This window comes from Telopea speciosissima, chromosome 2, assembly GCF_018873765.1.
Source record: "Telopea speciosissima isolate NSW1024214 ecotype Mountain lineage chromosome 2, Tspe_v1, whole genome shotgun sequence".
Classification (NCBI taxonomy): Eukaryota; Viridiplantae; Streptophyta; class Magnoliopsida; order Proteales; family Proteaceae; genus Telopea; species Telopea speciosissima.
The window spans coordinates 65,739,085-65,759,071 of NC_057917.1; the positions used below are offsets into that span (position 1 = coordinate 65,739,085).

General features: G+C 37.0%; 1 protein-coding gene across 2 annotated transcripts; it reads left to right on the top strand.

The window, feature by feature from the left end:
• Positions 1-3,442: 3,442 nt before the first annotated feature.
• Positions 3,443-15,715, top strand: LOC122652236 (gamma-glutamyl hydrolase 2-like). 2 transcript variants are annotated; one of them, XM_043845923.1, is made up of 11 exons: positions 3,443-3,517; positions 3,614-4,014; positions 4,675-4,761; positions 5,404-5,493; positions 7,541-7,635; positions 10,405-10,465; positions 10,995-11,084; positions 11,193-11,255; positions 14,082-14,170; positions 15,308-15,400; positions 15,488-15,715. In XM_043845923.1, exons 2-11 carry the CDS (start codon positions 3,628-3,630, stop codon positions 15,519-15,521), a joined length of 1,089 nt encoding a protein of 362 aa, XP_043701858.1. In that variant the 5' UTR covers positions 3,443-3,517; positions 3,614-3,627; the 3' UTR covers positions 15,522-15,715. The 2 variants fall into 2 exon arrangements, with proteins under 2 accessions (XP_043701858.1, XP_043701857.1); XM_043845922.1 differs by having other exon boundaries at positions 3,473-4,014.
• The last annotated feature ends 4,272 nt before the right edge of the window (positions 15,716-19,987 follow it).

Genomic DNA, 19,987 nt, shown 5'->3' on the forward strand with positions numbered 1-19,987 from the left:
AGTCTGAATGACACATTTTCATATCTTTTGATTTCACTAAGAAGATGTTGGCTGCTAGATTTTTGGGCTTAAGGTTTGAATTTTTCACTTTTAAGGGTAGAATGGTTATAAAATTCTTTAAAAATTCCTCCCGTTAGCAACTAACAGAATTCACTAACGGCTGGATTTGATTGTTATATATAGTTGGAAAAGTAGGAATAGTTTGTGTGCTTTTTAGAAACATGGGGGGAAGTGTAATTTGACCATTCATTAAGGGAGGTCAGTGTAATTTACCCTTACTAGTATAATTAAGCAGGTTAGCTTAACCAGGCCTTAGGCTTGGTTTACGCCGGTGACCATGTGCAACAAACCATTAATAAATGGTGAGATCGATACTAACATTTCTTTCTCCTATTCTAATCACGTGGGCCCATATAGGTCCCATATGGATAATACCATTTTCAACGGATTAAAATCTTCTCCGGTGCCCGCATCTATCAGTGTGTTACAATGTGGGCGTTGGAGTTCGACACGTGGAACATACTTAATCCAACGGTGCGAGTTCAATTGATCCAGTTTTTTTTTTCTTTCTTCTCGAGCTCGGCACTATTGGATGTTGCATATTCCACGTGTCGAGCTTCGGCACCCGTAATACGGACATTGGAGAGGATTTTTTTTCCATTTTCAATCCCTCGTTAGTTACAGTTAGCAGATTCCTTCTTACACTATCATTGTAGATTTGTAGGAAACCCTGTCCCGGCCAAGTAACTTGGAATTGTAACTTGGGATGGACTGAGTGGGCCTACAGGGCAGTGGTCAGGCTGATTGGTGCCAATTTCAATGCCGGGGTTAGTCGGCCCTGGTTGAGAACGGTTCGGTTTAGGGTTGCTCTCTACCTCAACAATCCATGGTTTTTATTACAGAGATGTCAACCCCTCCTTCCTGAAGTTGACCAAGCCCACACCTATTAAGATCAAAACGGCCCTGATTCGTAATAGGAGAATGCACTGCTTACAGGCTATGCAAATGTGGTCAGTTACTCTTTGAAGGTCTGTGAAAATGCAATGGTGAAAAATAAGCCATGGTGAAAGCATGAATCAATTTATTCATGGATGAGAATGGAATTATAAAATTGATGGGTTCCTCGGTCTTGTGGACATGTATTGCAAGCGTGAGAATATGTGAGTCAGCCAAAAAGCGTGTTGCATGAAGCTTTTAGAATTGAATCCCCAAGATAGTAGTGGTTATGGTCAATTATCCAATATATAGAAACTACATCAAACTCCATATAATGTAGATAAAAGGGAATCTAGAACTAATCTAATATATGACTCATCCATTGTATTAAAATAAATTTTATTTATTTTTTATTTTTATTGGAAAAAGGTTTTTTGAGCAACTAAGAATCCTCCTCATATTAACTGACTTTCCCATTACGTTGCATCTCATTTTGTTGTTTTTTGGTAGGAAACAAGATTATTTATTGTAGCGTGTCCAATGCAAGGTGTCAATGTTACAGAAACTTAACAACTAAGGAAGGCCAAGTAGTCTCACACACACACAAGACAAGGCCTTCCTACTTCCTAGTCAGGGAGTTAAACACGCTGTTAATCTTCTTGATAATGTAATGGATTGAACAATCTCCAAAATGAGTGATCAACATTTTGATGTCTTGGATGATGTTCAATGCATCGAGAGGTGGAACAGAAGAGTTGCTGTTTATAGAGACACCAGTTGCTTGCAGTTTGATTCCACCACAAGGCTATCGAAGGCTTCCCCCAATACAATGAAGTAAACCTTCGTGGAGAGTTCTTACCAGAAATAAAAATAACCTTCATGGAGAGCTATGGCCTCACCTTGTAACATCGAACTGACGAAACTCGGGACCGAGAAAGCTAAGACAGCCATACCCTCATTGTTGTGAATTAGAAATCCTATGCCCCCTTTCTCTCCTTGGAGCGAAGCATCTGAGTTAAGCTTGAAGGCTGCATGGGGCAATTGGAGGAGAGCAAACTTTTTTTTTTGGTTTTTTTGAGAGGTTGGTTGCTGCACTACTGAAGTAGGGGAGAGCTGAGTATAACTTGAGCTTGAGGATAGGAACTCCTTAGACATAGACGCTGCCGCCGCCTGGAGAATGACTTCCAAAGGGGAAAGGGTTTTGCTTTGAAAAAGAGAGGAATTTCGACATTGCATCTCATCGATGTGCTCCTCTATGCTGCTTAGAGCTCTCTCCTGTTTTTATAACGAGAATAAATTGTTGTCACCAAAGTGGTTAACTAAGAAGATATAATTTCTTTTAATTGCCCTTTATTTTATTCCCAAGGATTGTTTAATGAAAGGGTAAAAAATGGTTTTCAAAAAATTGAAAAAGTTATTTAATGTAACGTAGTTCTCATGTGAAATTACAGGTTTTGCCTTTACTAACAAAAAAAAATATAAAATTTAAGTGTATTAAAACTAAAGGACAAAAAGTTAAGGTTACAATTTTTTTTTTTTTTTTTTACAATGGTTATACCTTCTCGTAACATGAAAGATAGACTGCTTTCTCGATCAGTTGGTTGATGGCTTGCTAGTAGAGTGCATGCCCCCAGGAGCCCTCCGCACTCTCCCCTCTCTTCTCCCACCTTTTAGCTATGATTAAAAATCTCTTGTACCTATAGATAAAGTCTCATTGAGTAATTAGATACAATAGACCAGATTTTTCCTACCACATGGGGAATTGCATTTACATTGATACCCTTGTATCCCGTATTGGTGCAATTGTTATATGATTAGACAACAATCTCTTGCCCTTATAATATAATCTACTGTGCTATAACGTATCACGCATGGCAACACGTTTAGTGTGACTCATTTTTCTGAGTCAGACACTCAAGTTTTATCTATATAATATTAAGGTTAAATCTTCTGTTTTTATTAGTCTCTTTCAAGTTTAAAGTTTAGACTCCATTGGTTTATGTATTATATTCTACTTAAAAAAATATTTAATGGAGAAAAGTTTTCTTGTCTTTGTAATTATCGTTTTTAATGTATAATCTTTCTTATATAATTTGCTTGAACACTAATCATAGATTATTACTCCACTAATCTCAAGATCCAATGCCACGTGTTAAATAGGTGGCCACTCCCATTTACGTCTTTTCTTCATCTTTCTAAGTTCTTAACACGAATTCAGATCCTCTTAACCGTCAGAGTCGATCTCACACCATCCATGGAGTGTGGGGACCATCTCATGGATGGTGGGAGATCGACTCTGATGGTTAAATGTCATTGGTACTTACACCTCCGGCCCCACCCCGGGGCGGCGTATCATTCTATAATTGGCTCACATGGACTCTGGATTAAATGCTTACTTGTAAGCGCTACAAGACATTCCACTCTCATAATCTCATTTGGTTAGGTGCCGAACTCTGATCTGAGATCTGACCTTCCTTGCTTATTGGCGAATTCCAGAAGAGGATTTCTCTGATCACAGCTCACGAAGATCTCTCTCTGGTCTTCTCCTTTTCCAGCGCTTTCTCTTACCCTAACTGCAGTAGTAATTTCCATTTACTTACTCACACTCAGATATTCTGCTTTCAGAAAATGGAATTGAACTCTCGACTTGTATGTAACTCTACCTCCGATTTCGCAGATAATCGTTGCGAAATGCCTGAGGACAACGATTCTGCTTCTACCTCGACATCATCTTCTTTTTGCTCTCCACGTTATGCTGAGATATGGAATTGTTTATGGTTTCCTTTTCTGATTTCTTTTTCGAAAGAGCTGACTTATGCGAAGGCTCAGACAATTCTCCTCCCTGGAGAGTCTAGACTTGATTCCTCGAGCTCCTTCAGTTGTTCGTCTCCTGATCCGACTCTGTATTTTAGACCGGTGATCGGAATTTTGAGCCATCCTGGTGACGGCGCATCTGGAAGGCTTAACAATGATTCAAATGCTTCGTATATTGCTGCCTCGTATGTGAAGTTTGTAGAATCTGCTGGTGCTCGTGTTATTCCTCTCATCTATAATGAACCACGAGAAGTCCTCCACCAAGTTAGTATCTTACTCACTATTTGGAACTGGGAATTTTCATGTCCTAAACAGCTTGAAATGTTCTGATATACTTCGATTTAGGCACAGGTTTAGCCGTGCCTGAAGTGAATTTAAATTCACAAACATTTCATTAATTATTTTGTTATCATGTGTAAAGTAAAGGAACTGTGGAGATCCCACGTAACCGCGGTGTTCCATTGCTGTTTTGTGTCCGTGGCCCACTGTAAAGTGGTATCTAGGCCTTCCGATGCTTCTAAACTTTCTGATTGTTGTTGGCTTGACAGCCATCGAATGAATGGAATCAGGAAAGTATTAAATCATTAGTTGCTGCTTTTCTTATTATGATTGCATTTTCATAGTGTGAGCAGGGAAGTATTGTGATGACGAATTGTAATAGTTTCCTTTAATGCTTAAGCAAAAGAAGTCCTGTTCTTTTAGCTACTAGTGGCTATGTGTAAAAGTCCAGAAGAAAAAACTATTATTATTATCCTTGTAGACTAGATCATTGGTTCTTTAGCTTCTATAGATCAACATTGCAGCCTGCTTTTCTCTCTTGTTTTGCCATTAATATTTTCTTTTTAAGATTGTTTAGTTCAATAATGTCTTTCTTTTCTAAGCAAGTTGTATGGTTTTTATATAGACATCCCTATGTTATTGCAGAAGCTCAGTCTGGTCAATGGAGTGCTCTTTACTGGAGGATGGGCCAAAAGTGGTTTGTACTATGAGATTGTACAGGAAATTTTTGAGGTATTCATTCTAGAAAATTAATAAAGTCTTCATTCCAGATCAGCCAATCCACCATGCTAAATTTCACCCAAAACAAAACAAATTATCACCATGTGAAATGTTATCTTTCCATTGGATCCACTGAGTACATATTGATTATTGGATCAGTTCCATCAATCTACATCCAGAATGGAGAATATGGACTAGGATCACTAATTGTTGAAACCTTGCGCCAATGTCCTGCATGTTCAGCTATTTATATTGCTTCTTAAATTATTTTTTTAGCCTTTACATGCAGTGGTTTTAGCTACGAATGCAGGTAGAAAAGGGGTTAAAGCACATTGTGGATTGAAGTGCTTACATCTTATCATACAGATAGATAAATTTCTAGCCCCCACAAGTAAAGATGTTGAAGGGCTGCTTTAATGATTGAAACTATATACCATCGACTGAATGAAGAAAATAAAATCAGTCATCTAGGAAGATGAAAACTTTATGACTTCCTGAAAAGTGGCTGCTCTCTTACAATCCCCCTCTTCTGCTCTGTGGGGGGTGGGGGGGGGGGGCGAATTTCATGTGCATAGAAAAATGCATGTGAATACTATCTTAACAGTTATGATCCCTCCTGAACAAAGGTACTTTTGTGTGTTTCTTCTTTTGCAGAAACTTTTAGAGAGAAACGACTTGGGAGACCATTTTCCTTTGGTTGCGACTTGCTTAGGCTTTGAACTTCTAAGCATGATCATCAGCAAGGTAATCTATCCTGCTTAGATTTGTTTGGCTCCATTTTTGCAATAACTTGCAGCTTTTTACTACTCGTTACAGCGGGGTTTTTATTCTTGTGAAGTTTTATCAGTTTAAGATGAAGAATGCTATGTGGAACATGTAAACATTGAGTCAATACTAGCTTAAATGAGTGCTGATGCAAATTGAGGTTTGACAATCTAGGGTCTTCAAAATTTAGTTTAGTTCAGGGAGTGGGAATATTATAATCTTTTTTCTGCTTTCCGTCAATTACACTAACTACCAGTTCATATTTTCTCCCTCCACTCATCAGAAACCACTAAACTTGGCTTTTAGATTCTCTGTCGCTCTATCCCCCAATGTGACACATTGCAAAGATGTCCTTTCTTCTTTTTGTAAACCTACTAAACTTGTTTTGTCAATTATATGGACTGCCCTTTTGTACACAAATTGGAATGTGACATTTAGTGACTATGGTAGCCATATTTTTGTTCAAACTAACAGTCAAATGTTAGATTTTGAGCTGGCCAACTAACTGTCTATGTGTCTTTTTTGTTCTTATTTTGTTTTTCATTGTTGGGCTATATAAAAGTAATATATTTAAGTGTTGTTTCGCTCTTTATTTGGTATCTTTCAGAATGTTTCATTTCCTTAATTGCCCCATTATGTTTATATCTAACATTAGTGTATTACCCCCCCCCCCCCCAAAAAAAAAAAAAAAAAAGGTTCCACACGTCCACCATATTTTGATTTTATTTGAAATTACTTCCAATAAAAATGTGTAAGAAAAAGAAAATTTCTTTGTTTTTGAAACATTTACAAGAAAATATGTGTGGACATGTGATATTTACAAGTCATTTGAGTAATGCCTTGTAAAAATATTAGAAGTCTTGATTTTTCTTTGGTTACAGCTATTTTGCTTTAAATCCTTTGTAAATTGCTGGTCAGATGCAAGGGAGCATCTTCTGGATCCATGCTATAGGGGTTGTGCACTGTCCAAATTGAAGTTATTATTAAGGCAAAGGTTTCTCTTGACGAGCACGTCTACAAAAATAGGTGGATGGTCATACCTTATTGTGCCAAATGGAAGGGTGATTCATCATTCTGACCATTTGATAACTAGGACGTGGTTTGGATTGACCACGTTTAAAATTCTAGCCCAAAATTCAATCATTTACTGTCCTGTGTATGTCCATTCATCCCTCAGTTGTCCAAGTTCGTGTACAGTCTTTTGTTAGTCCTTAATTTTTTAATACTTTATTGTTACACATGACTAACTCCTTTTGAGCTGAAATTGATGTGTGAGCTGGGGACCTCAGGGTCTAGCTGTCCACAAAATTTCAGCCCCATCCAACCAGCCACATGGCAGAAAGAGGTTCTCATCTACCTATTTATCTACATGTGGCTGTCAAGAGAAACTTGACTCTTACATTGATAGAAATATTTTCCTATTAATATATGCATATAATATGGAAATAGGATAAGCTTATGCTTTTATTAACACATTACATACTATAAATCTGTTGCCTTGTGCACTTATTGGGTTAGTGGCATTCCTATTCTTATGTATGAGGCTGTCAGTGAACTCATTATCTCCAATACATGCACTAAAGTGTATACATGCTATTTAACTGTTTCTTTATCTTCAAATAAGAGCATAGACTTGGATTGGTTGGGCATGCTGGGGACTCGATGTGAGCCCAAGTTCAGCCTGAGCTACAACTCTAAAGCCCAAGCATTGCTGGGTATGTGTTGGGTTGTACTCCAACGGGTTTCTCTTTCTTTTTTTAATCTTTTCCTAGGTTTGAGCTTTTTATATTAGAATGTGTAAATTTGAAATTATAGTAACTAGGTCTATCAAAATCCAACCATCCACTTTTTTATCTAAGTTTATATTGTATTAATAGTAAAGTCACTTTGTTTAGGTTGAGACTTATAATCTCGTTGGACCCTTGGGGTTGTTTTAAAGATTATAGGACATATCCATATCTGTTGTTAACAGATGATTCTAATGATTTTCTTCTGAACAGAACTTTTCTTTTTGCTGTGCTGTTAGGATGTTAACTTTCTTGAAAGGTTTAATGCAATAAATCAACCATCTACTCTTCAATTCACACAAAACACAAAAATTGAAGGCACGGTGTTTCAAAGGTATATGCTTTCTAAGATATGTCCTATTTCCTTCCATGTGACTTAATTTGAGTACCAATTTTTGGCCTCATCTATATTGCAGTAGTACATCAAATATTTAACTCATCAACATTTTTGACTGTTAGTCAGACATTTTGTTTTCTATCTTTAGGTCAACTGTATTATCTTCATATACAAGGATGATAGAATAGATGATGTATCTCTATCCATTGGGTGGATTGAGATAAAGCCAAGAATAAGTACCTTTTTCAGTCTTCGTTCTTTGGGGACAAACATGACAGAATTTTGGAATTTGATTTGGTTTTTGAATGCCGCAAGATGCATGAATTTCCCAAGGAGAGCCTGTGGAGTCTAGTTGGCATTATGACAAGAAATAGGTGAGAGAATGGAGTCTCATCTCACATGTTTATGAACTCGGTGATGCAAGATTTTCAGAATGGAACAGGGTGCTGCTTTTGTCTGTTGGGATTGTCACACCTTTAATGGAAAGTGAGTCAAAAGAGGAGATGGGGCAAAAGGAGAGGGAGAGAGAGAGAGAGAGGTCTTTTCACTGACTAATGGGTTTCAAGTCACCTAAGGAAGTTAGGGTTCAGAAAACCTCAAAATTTTCAGAATCTTAGAGATTAAGAACAATTCAGAATTGGAGAAATTTAATTACATAACACAGACAAGTCTGATTTGAAGGAAACCCTTGTCTAGTGGTCTGTTTAACAAGGTGAATAGTCCAGTAAAGTTTGATTAAATAGGGTTTGAAATCAGAAATCAACACTGAACTGATAAAGGATTGCTTGGTAAACTGAACTAAAAACCAGAATTCTAGAAATCAGATTTAGAAAACCAGAAATGAAGAAATTGAGTAGAACTAGTACTTGAAAAATAGATTATAAAGTTCAGGTTTCGAATCAGAATTGAAACTACTAGAAACAAGAAATCAGAATATTAAACTGAAAAAGAATAGATAAGAATCTTAACCAACAGAATAGTATTTAGCAAAGTAGAAGTGTAGAACAGAACTAAGAAAGTAGAAGAACTAGTAGGCGGAGGGTTGGGAAAAGTTCAGAAACTGACCTGAAAATCGATGGAGAAGATAGAAGAGAATATACCAATCAGGAATCCATCTGATTGCAGGTCTGGAATCCCAATAAATCCTAACTTGGAATGCACCAGGCCTTCCACTGAATCCACGGAAGAATAATGATCTAAAATCCACAGAATCAAGTAGCATCAAAGCTTCTATATATTCATCAAATCGTGGGGTAGGGCCTAGCACCTCACATACTTGTATAAAATTGGGTAATACCAATTCAGGCTAATCACAAAAGAAAGCTTAATACTTTCCTGGAACAGGAAAGGAAATCCAAAACAAAAACAAAGACTAAAACCTCCTCCAGTTGTAGGCTATGATGGAGGAGACCTAATGCCTACTAAGACTCTGCAAAAGAAAAGAAAAGTGACTAAAAGCAGGACTGAAATTTATGTATTATCCCAGCCCAATTAAACAACTTAATTATAAATAAAAGTAAAAAAAAAAAAAAAAGTCCTAAACAAGCCCCGATTCTAGTTTTAAGGAGAACTAGAAACTCAAAACTGCAGGGCCAGAAAAGGACCAGAAACTGGCCAAACTGGAATCTGCATGCATTGTTGCTTGAGCCTATAATTGGATTCTGCATCACTGACCCTAAGCAAGAGGCATTGAATTCTCAATTTCTCACTATAGTAACAAGGGGTCCCACTTCAGAAGACCTAACTGAATTATTAGAAAAAAGAAACATAAACAAACTTAAATATTTCACTATTATTCTATTGTGGGCATGGGTAACACAACTGTTTGGAGGGGGCATGCATATATATATATATGTATATGTATACATGACATTTCATACATATATTACATAGTGATAGTAAGTTATTACCATAGATCTCATACATACTATAATATACTCGATTATATTAGTAGTTTTATTTACAAAACGCTATAACTCATTCCCCCCACCCCCACCCACCCACCCCCCCCCCCCAAAAAAAAAAAAAAGAATGAGAAGAAAATATGTGAATTTTTTTTTATTAAACGCAAGAAACCAATCACGTCTGACTCAATAGAAAGCTGAGCTGGCTGTGGGTTTGAATCATTTTTCTTGCTTGTGCTTGGGGTGGGCAAATTTCAAATATGAGGTTAGGTTGGGCTTGGGTTGGCTTGTCCTATAGACTTTCATTTAGGCTAGTGCCACCCCTGAAGCCTGCTTCTATGGCTCCTCTTGGTCTGACCCCTTAGTAGCCATGTTTTGGCAGTATGCCCGGGATTTTTTTAAAAAACAAATGTTACACAATGGTAACTCCTAAAAGTCATTGGCTAGTTGCACTGATTGACTTGACTAGTAGAGCACCTGAGTGGCTGACTTGCTGTTACACTCGACTCATGCATGATTTGGCCTCTGTCCATGAATGACTTGGTGATCGTCTCATCAGTGCTCTGATAACACTTGAGGGACATACAATAATGAATGGTAAGTTCTGTGTTTGTTGGTTCCAAAACCTGGATAAGATCCCGAATTTTCCACTTACCTAGTCACAGGTAACCATAGATCTGCTTCAAAATGTTTAGTGATGCATGCAGCTTCACAATTATGTAACAAGTGAAAATTTGTAATATTATGTTCACTATACTCATGGATGCTAATTTTAAACATTATATCTGTAGTGGAACTGGTTATTCAAAATTGTTTTCTGTTAGCTTCCCATACTTTTTAATATGGATTTCTGGTTGTGCAGATTTCCTCCAGATCTACTTAAAAAATTGACTACAGATTGTATTATCATGCAAAACCATCAAGTAAGTTCTAAAACACTTCAGTGCAACTCCTTTAGCCACTTAGTTTGGTTGTGGCAATTCTGGTCAGATATGCAAGAAAGTTAAAAAAGTTGGAAATCCTACTTTACAAGAAAAATTTTTCCACCTTTTTATGTGGAAACAAACAGAGCCACAGGAAAATTGAGAGATTTATGATTGTTTCATGAGCAATGCTCTTGTTTTTAGCTGATAATTGTTGATTGACTGCTTATTCCTATAAATAAGAAACTTAGCAATTAACAGAATTTAGTAACTAGAAAGAACTTCCAATCAACAGGTCAGGTGATTAGCAAATTACAAAAGTAGGATTTTACGAAATTTCCACTGATCACTTTATTGTGAATTCTATTCACTTTGGAGGGACTGTAACGATCTAATCAGGGTTTCGGAACCTGGGGTTGCATTACACTTTCAAGTTCAGGGTTTCAGATGATTTGCTGTCCTTATTTTCAAGAGAAAATTTTGCATTTTTCACTCAAAGAATAACATTGAATCCATTTGAATGTGACAGTATGGTGTATCACCTGAAAAGTTTCAAAAGAATCCTTCTCTATCCAGTTTTTTCAAAATCTTGACAACCAGCACAGATGAAGATGATAAGGTAATGAAATGAGATGCTGATTGTTTTCATAATCCCACCAGTATATTTGCATATCGAATTATTAATACTTTAATATGGATTCTCATTGTTTGAGCATTATTATGTCAGGTCTATGTGTCAACTGTTCAGGCACGAAACTATCCTGTGACTGGCTTCCAGTGGCATCCAGAGGTGATTCCTGAACTCCTTTGAGTGTGTACTGTAGTGCATGTTTATTATGCTTTGGAAAATTTTCAAATCTCATATGAGCCACAGTTTATCCTGCATCCCTGTTGATGATTCTTGGTGCAAGTTCCTTTGGAGTCAATCGCATACTGCCTTTCTGCAAAACAATGTCTTTATTTTTTTACTTTAATTATTTATTTATTTGTTTACTTTTTCTTGGGTGAACAAGCAGAGCCAGTAGTTGGTTGTTTAGAGGCCTCAAAGCAGGATTTAAAGACATCCTTTTCTTTTCCTTTGCTTTCTTATGAGCTTTTTCTTCTCCCCCCACACACCCCCAAAAAAACAAAAATCTTCAAAGCTCGGAGTGGTTATATCTCTAGTTTCTTAGAACTATCAATATTTTGGTTCCTACTTGCTAGTTTTAAGAATTAGGCTTTGTTTCTTGGTATGACAATATATTGGGATAGTCATATTGGTGAGTGGCTTTCTGTAAGAAAGTTGGTTTTCTACTTATTTATTGGAGGCAGATTCAGTCGGATTTACCTTGTCTTAAGGTGGAAATAGCTGTAGGAAATAAGATAGAAAACTCCAATAAAATAGGAAAATAAACATTATTAGGAAGCAGTTGAATTTGCACTGAGTATATTATAATTTAGTGTGGTATGCAAGGATAAATTGATCTTCTATCTGTTTATACCTTCTCCTGGAGTGGCATACTCAAACTTGAAGATGATTGAATGATATGCTATCCAAATTGCTTTATTAGAAATTTTAAATTAAAAAAAAAAAGAACAGGGTTCAAATTGTCATTGGATATCTGAGGGTTCTTACATTGGAATGTCCCGAATTAGTGGAAAGATTTATGAGATTTATGGGAATTTGGGATGTTGAAGACATTTTGGAATTTGTAATGAGGGATCAAAGTTGTTAATTGAACTTCTAGGAATATCAAATTAGTCTGACCATACACTTTTTCCTTAAGGGGAAAGAAAAAAAAGAAGAAAAATCAGAATCTATATTTAATAAAAAAGGAACATACATGGGGATACATGTGAATACAAGGGAGTGTATTTGATTGAATTAGACTCTGAAATCGGTCAGAAGGGACACTTCATCCTTCCATGCTGCACAATGAGGATAGGCTGCTTTGATAAGCTTATGAGTGGGTCATGAAAATTGAGCTTTTTCCTTTTTGTAAAAGCTTGTGGAAAACAGTGCTGATTATTAACATCTTCATTTTTTTTCCCTCCGATGTGTGTGAGGAGAACCTCCTAAAAGAATCCTCCCTGCCACTGCCAAAATAATTACCCTGTGGCATCAGGAGGGCCCAAAAGTTTGCTTACAGATAGGGCCCAGTATCACACTATTACGGTATTACCTGCTCACATGTAAAGTTTCAGTGACAAGGGAGTTGACCACATCACATGATCATATAGTGCTGAAAATTCATTGCTTCCTTGACAGACAGTGCAGATAAGCTTTTACAGATTTGTATTACAGATAATCTGAAAATTTTGGAACATGCAATCAAATGATTGCATTGGCCCTAGCTAGTTGCTAACAAGAGTAACTTTCAATTATCTAAAAAAATCCTACAAAAGAAAACAAACAACATGGGATGTGATCATGGATGATAGCATCGCAATCCACATAGGAAAAAGAAAAAAAAAGCTAATCTCTTTAAAAGTTCTTACGATTGGAAGTCTGAGAAGGATTTAAAAAGCTTTTTCTACACTGCAATGTATGGTTGTTGGACAAACTGGAGAATCTATTAAATTTGCAGGACAGGGTCCAAGATACCAAGTTCGTGAAAGTTGCATGAGATTTGACATTTGAGTTCGTCCTCTATGTACATGGCTTGGAACCTTTCTGAAGACTGAAGAGTGACATTTATGGGCCACTTCTTTTATTTTAGTATGTAGCAAATGTTTTTTACCTGGCCTCTAACTTTGGTTAGGGAATTAGTTTCATATGCTTGTTGATAATTTTGTTGTATTTTCTTTTATTTGACAAGCCTACTCAACTAACTTCCCTTCCATGTTCATCCAATGTACTTGCATTTTGCAATTCCTATGGGTTTTATTATTTTGTTCCTATTTCCTGATCAGCTGGATCCTGGATTATTGAGAACTTGTGACTGTGAGGAGCTCATCATGTTATAGAGCTCTTTTGAACTTTGGTATCTGAGGGAACTTGTGCCCCTACAGAGTAGAGTGTTGGTGTTTACTTGATCCTGACCAGACACTGATAAGTGGCTCTCCCTTTTTGTACTTTCTATTATTCCTGACTCAGTTCTAATATTCATCATATATGACATATAATTTCAATGACACCATGAGTATCTCCAACAAATGAAACTCTCATTGCAGAATCCCTGTTTTACGAAGATACACCTACAATTGAAAATGTTCCTTCTAAGTAGTTTGTAAATCTGTCAGGCTAATTGTTTTTCATACAGATATGAAGTACCATTGTTAATTGCACATGATCTATTTTTTGTGACATCTTAATGAGTCTGATCTCCAAAATATGAGTGATAAGCTCATTTCAGAAATATCTTACCTTCTGCCAATGATATAGTCGAATTAGTCTCTGGGTCATGGGTTCTTCACTCATCCCAATTTTCAGTTTTTATGACTCTGCTTAGATGTCTGCACAATTTTGTTCTTTATCGGTTGATGGATTGGTTCACTACACTGAAACTTGCAATCTCTGTTTCTTTTTTTCTTTGAATTTTTCTTAAACTGGCCAATATGGCAGTGGCTCAGCTTTCTTCTAATTTCTTTCGACTTGGCATCAATCTGAAAATTTTTTAAATTGAGTTTACTGCAGAAAAATGCATTTGAATGGGGCTCGTCAAAGATTCCACACACAGAAGATGCAGTTCAAGTGACTCAACATGTGGCCAACTTTTTTATCAGGTAGTGAATGGTCCGAAATTATGTCAGAGATTAGCTTTGAAAGTGTATGTCCTTGAATTGCATGCATGTCAAAGGCTGTTCAGATTATATATTTTGACATTCATTTTCATGCTAATCGCTTTGTTCCTTTAATGACGTATAACAGGAAGGCAACTGCTTGGTTGGACCCCTCCAGGTTGTTGTGGGGTTCCCTTGGAGGTCAAATGAATGACTCTCCTCGTCACCTTGCACGAAAAAGGAACTTCCCACTCCCTCCCTCTCTTGTAACCCCTCTCCGTGGTGTACTGTAGTATTGGACCCATTTATGCATGCCTGAAAAAAAAAAAAAAGAGGAGTTGACGTGAGGGATAATTAAGGACATAACCTTCCTGTATCTCAGGATATGTTTGTTCCTAATAATTCTAGCAGTTTCATATTTTTTTTAAAAACTGAGTGTTATGATGTATCTAGATTGTTGTCCCTAGCATTTAGACTGTTTTCTTAAGCTGAGGCATTGTCTTAGTGTCATTTTGTCAGTGCATCTGGTAATTTCCTAGTCATTTTTACATGGGGCATCAATACTAAAATTTTTCTGCACTGCAACCAGCAGTTAGGCAACTAATTAAATACTACATTTCAAATTAAGCTGCAATCTCCTATGGAATCTTCTATGCTCATTTGGCCTAGGCTTACTTTTGTATTGGGTTAAACTGAATGTTTGATTCTCAAGACACAACTTTAGGATTAATGAGAGATTCTTTTGAGAACCAAAAATGTCCCTTCAAATATGTGTAAGATTCTGATATGATGCAAACATTGAGTTTCCTTCATTGATCATACATGGATCTGCAGTATTGCAGGTGTGATATTTGCTATTGTTGAAACAGAGGCACTCCGATAAAATCCTTACTCAGTGTCAATATTTCGTTATATACTCTCTGAAATTTTAGAAAATGCTATTGATTAATGGTTTCTTAATTCTGAAACTTTGGTTTGCCAGCTTTAGGGAAATGACTGGAATTTGGAATTTCAATGTAGCATATGTTGAAGTCACTTCTTTCCTATTTTAATTGTCAGTCCTAACATCTAGTTATGGGTTGTTGAATTTGGTCTTACTGATCTTTCTCTTTTTATTTTTTACATTTTATGATTGTACAGTGAAGCAAGAAAGTCCTTAAACAGGCCACCTGTGCGAGAGGTGCTTGCCAACCTCATTTACAATTACAGTCCTAGTTACTGTGGAAAGGCTGGGTATGTCTGCGGACTTTGAGACTTTGTCATGCAATTAAGTAGTATTTGGGTCATTTAACTTTTTTTTTCCTTCTTGTTTGGTTGCAGGAGGGGATTTGATGAAGTTTATATTTTCTCTTAATCTTCGACCCCAAATTCTAATTTTTTGTTACCTATGTATTTAGTGAATGCAGTCCGAATGTAAAACTGCCTTTGAGATGGACTGTTGGACTGTGGAAAGTTTAGATTTATTAAATGGGGTTTAATGTTAGTGAAACTGTATTAGCTCTTCCACTTCGAAGAACCTAGCTTGCATGGAACCCATTTTGGCCTTAAGTATCTCTATTGGAAATTAATGTAAATTGTTAAGGGCCATTTTGTGGAGCTTAAATATGCTCTGTAGGAAAACCTTTATGAGATTTCTTTGGTGAGGATTCTGAACCGCAATGCATTTAAAATTAGAGATGAAATCTGATGAAAAGTTTTAAATAGCTTGGAAGTATTATGTAAACCAATACCTCTCACGTGACATGGCATCTTGTGGGCTACAATGTTCACTAATGTTTGTGAATGTAAACTTTTACCATGTCTCGTTAAAGGCACCTATCTTCAAGGTGAGTTTTTGTGGTAGGCAATCCACACAAAATGGTGGGAGGGCAACTTCTCTCGAAAGAAATGGATAGGTAAAAATACAACTGAAGCTGCCCATACATAGAGTATATGAATGAGTTTGAGTTTGAAATTTTACGTGTCACCAATCTAAACCATTTTCTGGATATCGATATAGTTGAAATTTCCGCATAATATTTGTAAAAAAAAAACCTTTTGCATTCGACAAAACTTGGTACTATATTTGCTTTCTTGTCAAACTAGAGAAAACTTCTTCCCATTCAAGGTATTTGAAGTCTGAACTCCGAATGCAGAATTTGCAATCTTTTTTCTTCCAAAAGAGTCCATAGTCAGAGGATTAGAAGAGGAGACGGGTGAGGGAGGGATATATACCACCCAGTCATGCGTTGTAGCGTGTATCTGTGCCCAGACATTGCCGGGCATGAAATGATTGGCACACCCCTGTCTTTCCATGGGAGCAGAGCAGTCATTTCGTGCCTGGTTGTATTTGGGCACAGGTACACACCACAGTGCACGACCGGGTGCCGTTCCTTTTCCCATATATTTTTTCAACGAGTTATAGTCAGAATTTTTCCCCTAGATGAGTTTATCTTCTCCCTCTTGTTTTTGGAAAGCAAGTGAAGTTATGTTAAGCTAAATAAGAGAAAGGGGAAAGTTATACTGCAGTATATCATTGTTTTAAAAACTGAAATTGGATTAGGTGAATCAATCGTTTTCAAATTGGAATCATCGAACCCGCCTCGATTCCTATTAGGTGTCAATGGGTCGGGTTGGGCGGGCCGCCTAAACCCGACCCGACCCAACCTGGCGGGTCAAGAAACCCTCAACCCGACCGACCGCGTGTCTTCCTAACCCGCCGACCGACCCGACCCGACCGATAGGGGAGGTCGTTGACCTGTTTTGACCCCGATTGATATATATCAAAGAATATATCTAAAAAAACCGAGAAATTCTTTAAAGAAGAAGAATAAGAGGGGAAGAAGAGAAAGGGGAGAGGGACTTGTAAATTTAAATAAAATAATTCACATACATCTATAAAAATTCATAATAAAAATATTAGGGATAGGATTCTTTAAAATAGAATTCTAGAATTGACTACTAATAGCAGATTCACTTGATCTAGAGCTAAATTTTGAGGTTTCAAAGACTACAGAACAGAATGATTTTCCTTATCGTAACTGAATAATTTTCACTATCCCTTTCATACAATATATTTAGCTATCTAAAAACTGTTAAGAATCTGCATAAACTATAAAACAAGTGGTAGGCAACCAATGATGCCAAAGGGTTGGAAAAGGCATGCAAAATTCTCGATCTCAAGCGGATCATTCACCTCTACAGATTCGTTTTGGATATTTTGGAAAATTTTGCCATTGATTCCTCAAACAAATAGCTATTCATCCGTTAATACAACCCACCCATTTGACTTAAAAAAAAAAAAAAAAAAAAAAAAACCACCCGTCGATTCCCAACGAAACGCCCACCACCCTGTTTTTGCGAGTGCCCGAGAGATGGAAAGGAGGCGAAATCGATCTCCGGAATTGCAAACGCATGACTTGAATCGGATCGGCAAGACCTAACATCTCGAATTAAATCGAAAAGATCTTTGTGAAGCAATGACCCCACTACCCACTTCCTTTTCATGAAGATTTACTCTTTCTATTTCCATGGTTAAATGGGGAAGAACAGGAACGAAACGCAAAAAAAGTTACAATTGAAGTCGAAAGCGTTAAATTTATAGGCGGATAACGGTCCTCCGAAACTCGATTAACCCTTCTAGGGTTCGACCCAGTGAAAAAAAAAAAAAAAAAAAAAAGAGGAGAAAGAGCAAAGAGAAGAGAGCGAGAGACGAGAATCAAGAGCGAGATACGAGAACAAGAAGAACAATCGGACATACCTAATGGGTCGAAACTCGCCTTGCAGCTCTCCTGTCACCTTCTCCTCCAAAGTCCAAAAGAGAGCGATAGATGAGGCTAATCCGGACATTGCAGAGGGAAAGAGATGGGTTTTGGAGACTCCTCGTCAGCCTTCTCCTCCAAAGTCCAAACGAGAACGACAGATGAGACTAATCCGGACATCGTAGAGGGAAAGAGATGGGGTTTGGAGACGGTGCATGAAGGGAAAGAGAAGGGAAAGAGTGAAATGTGAATCGCCAGGCTAATCCAGACATCGTAGAGGGAAAAGAGATGGGATTTGGAAGGGAAAGAGATAGGGTTTGGGGACGGCGGATGCGAGGAAAGAGAAGGGAAAGAGCGAAATGTGCATCGCTTTTAGGTTTCGAAGGGTTTTGAGTTTTTTTAATTATTTTTTGTTAGTATAAAGAAGAATATAATATTTATAAATATCTATATATCTATATATTGTATATATAAAAGTATATATATATACTTATAAACAATTCAGGTCGGGTCGGGCCGGGCCGGACTCAACCCGAGGCCTAAACCCGAGCCCGACCCGACCTGTCAGGGTCAAGCTATTTCTAAACCCTAACCCGCCCTTCGGGTTGAAAAATCGGGTCGGTCCGGGCCGGCTCGGCGGGTTCGGGCGGGTTCGGGCCGAGCGGGCTTTATTGACACCCCTAATTCCTATCGATCCAAAGTGGATCAAGTGTGGGTAGATGATCCGATTCGATTCAAGGTTATAAATTGCAAATTCTTCATTTCCATGATTTGAAACTTTCTCCCCTTAATATTTCCTTCAATCTTTGGCATTTTTCTGATGAAATATAACACATTTTACCGTCTTTTTATGCTCTAAACATCATGTTGAGATAGTATGTAATGAATATGTTTCTAGTAATTACTAACTTGTTTGTTGTTGAAAATCCTAAAGCATGAATGATTCATTTAGTACCCTCTCAAGCATGAAGACTTGTATAGTGTTGGCTATGCTTAAAACAATGAGCAATACCATAGCCAAGTCACATTGCGCAATAATACTTTGGATACTCTAGTGTATACATTAGAAATTGATATTGGATGATCTATGTAGATTATATTAGATGACATGTCCTGAAAATTATAATTGATTGTAAAATATATATATGGATTAATTTTAGATTTTACAGTTGTTTTGAATATTGGAAACAGGTACTTCAAGTAAAAAATCCTCAATTTATATGATAATAGTGTGTATAATATCGTTTTTTTTAAATATACATGTTTAAAACTCATATCGGCTGATGTTTTGTTTTTTAACTGTTTTCTTTTTTAACCGTCTATTGTAAGTTTTTACCGATTAAAACTTAACTGTTCATTTCCGTTTTCGCTAATTATACTCTCATGTGTATGCACGTGTAGTCACATGCATGTACGTGCAGCTTCTTTCTGCTAACGAAATTGCGAATTTTCAAAAACTTAGGCGGCTGGCTGACCTGTCAAGCGTCAAACAGAAGTTGCTCGGATCTTATGTTGTCAATCACTTTCAACTTTCAATATTAACGGACGACATCACATCACTGTATTGACAAATTTTTTTTTTTTATATATGAATTATGAATTAAAAATTAAAAAACAAAAGAGAGAAAGAATGCCACCGGATTAGCAGGCTGCCCCTACGCCAAGACACAAGAATGCGTAGTGACCACCACACCCTTATAAAAAAAATAAAATGATGAAGGATGCATTTGGTCATTTTCATGGTTTTAGTGCACGGTATTGTAAAGGGTATTAGTAATCTGCAAAATTGATACGATACTACCACAGTATCGACATAGATCAACTGAATCAGATAAAATTACTCCTGAATCTTTTTAAAAAATGAGTTTTTTTTTTTACCATTTTACCCTTCTCTGTATTGTGCTATTAATACGGTATCGTCATGGCATCGGTATTGGTAACTAGCAAAACTAGTACATTTTGTATCGATACAAATGATACAATACCAATACTTAGAACCATGGTCATTTCGCACACCCCTGTGTTTGGGCGCAAGGGCAATTTGAATCATTGTCCCTTCCAATTCACTGCCCCTTTTAAT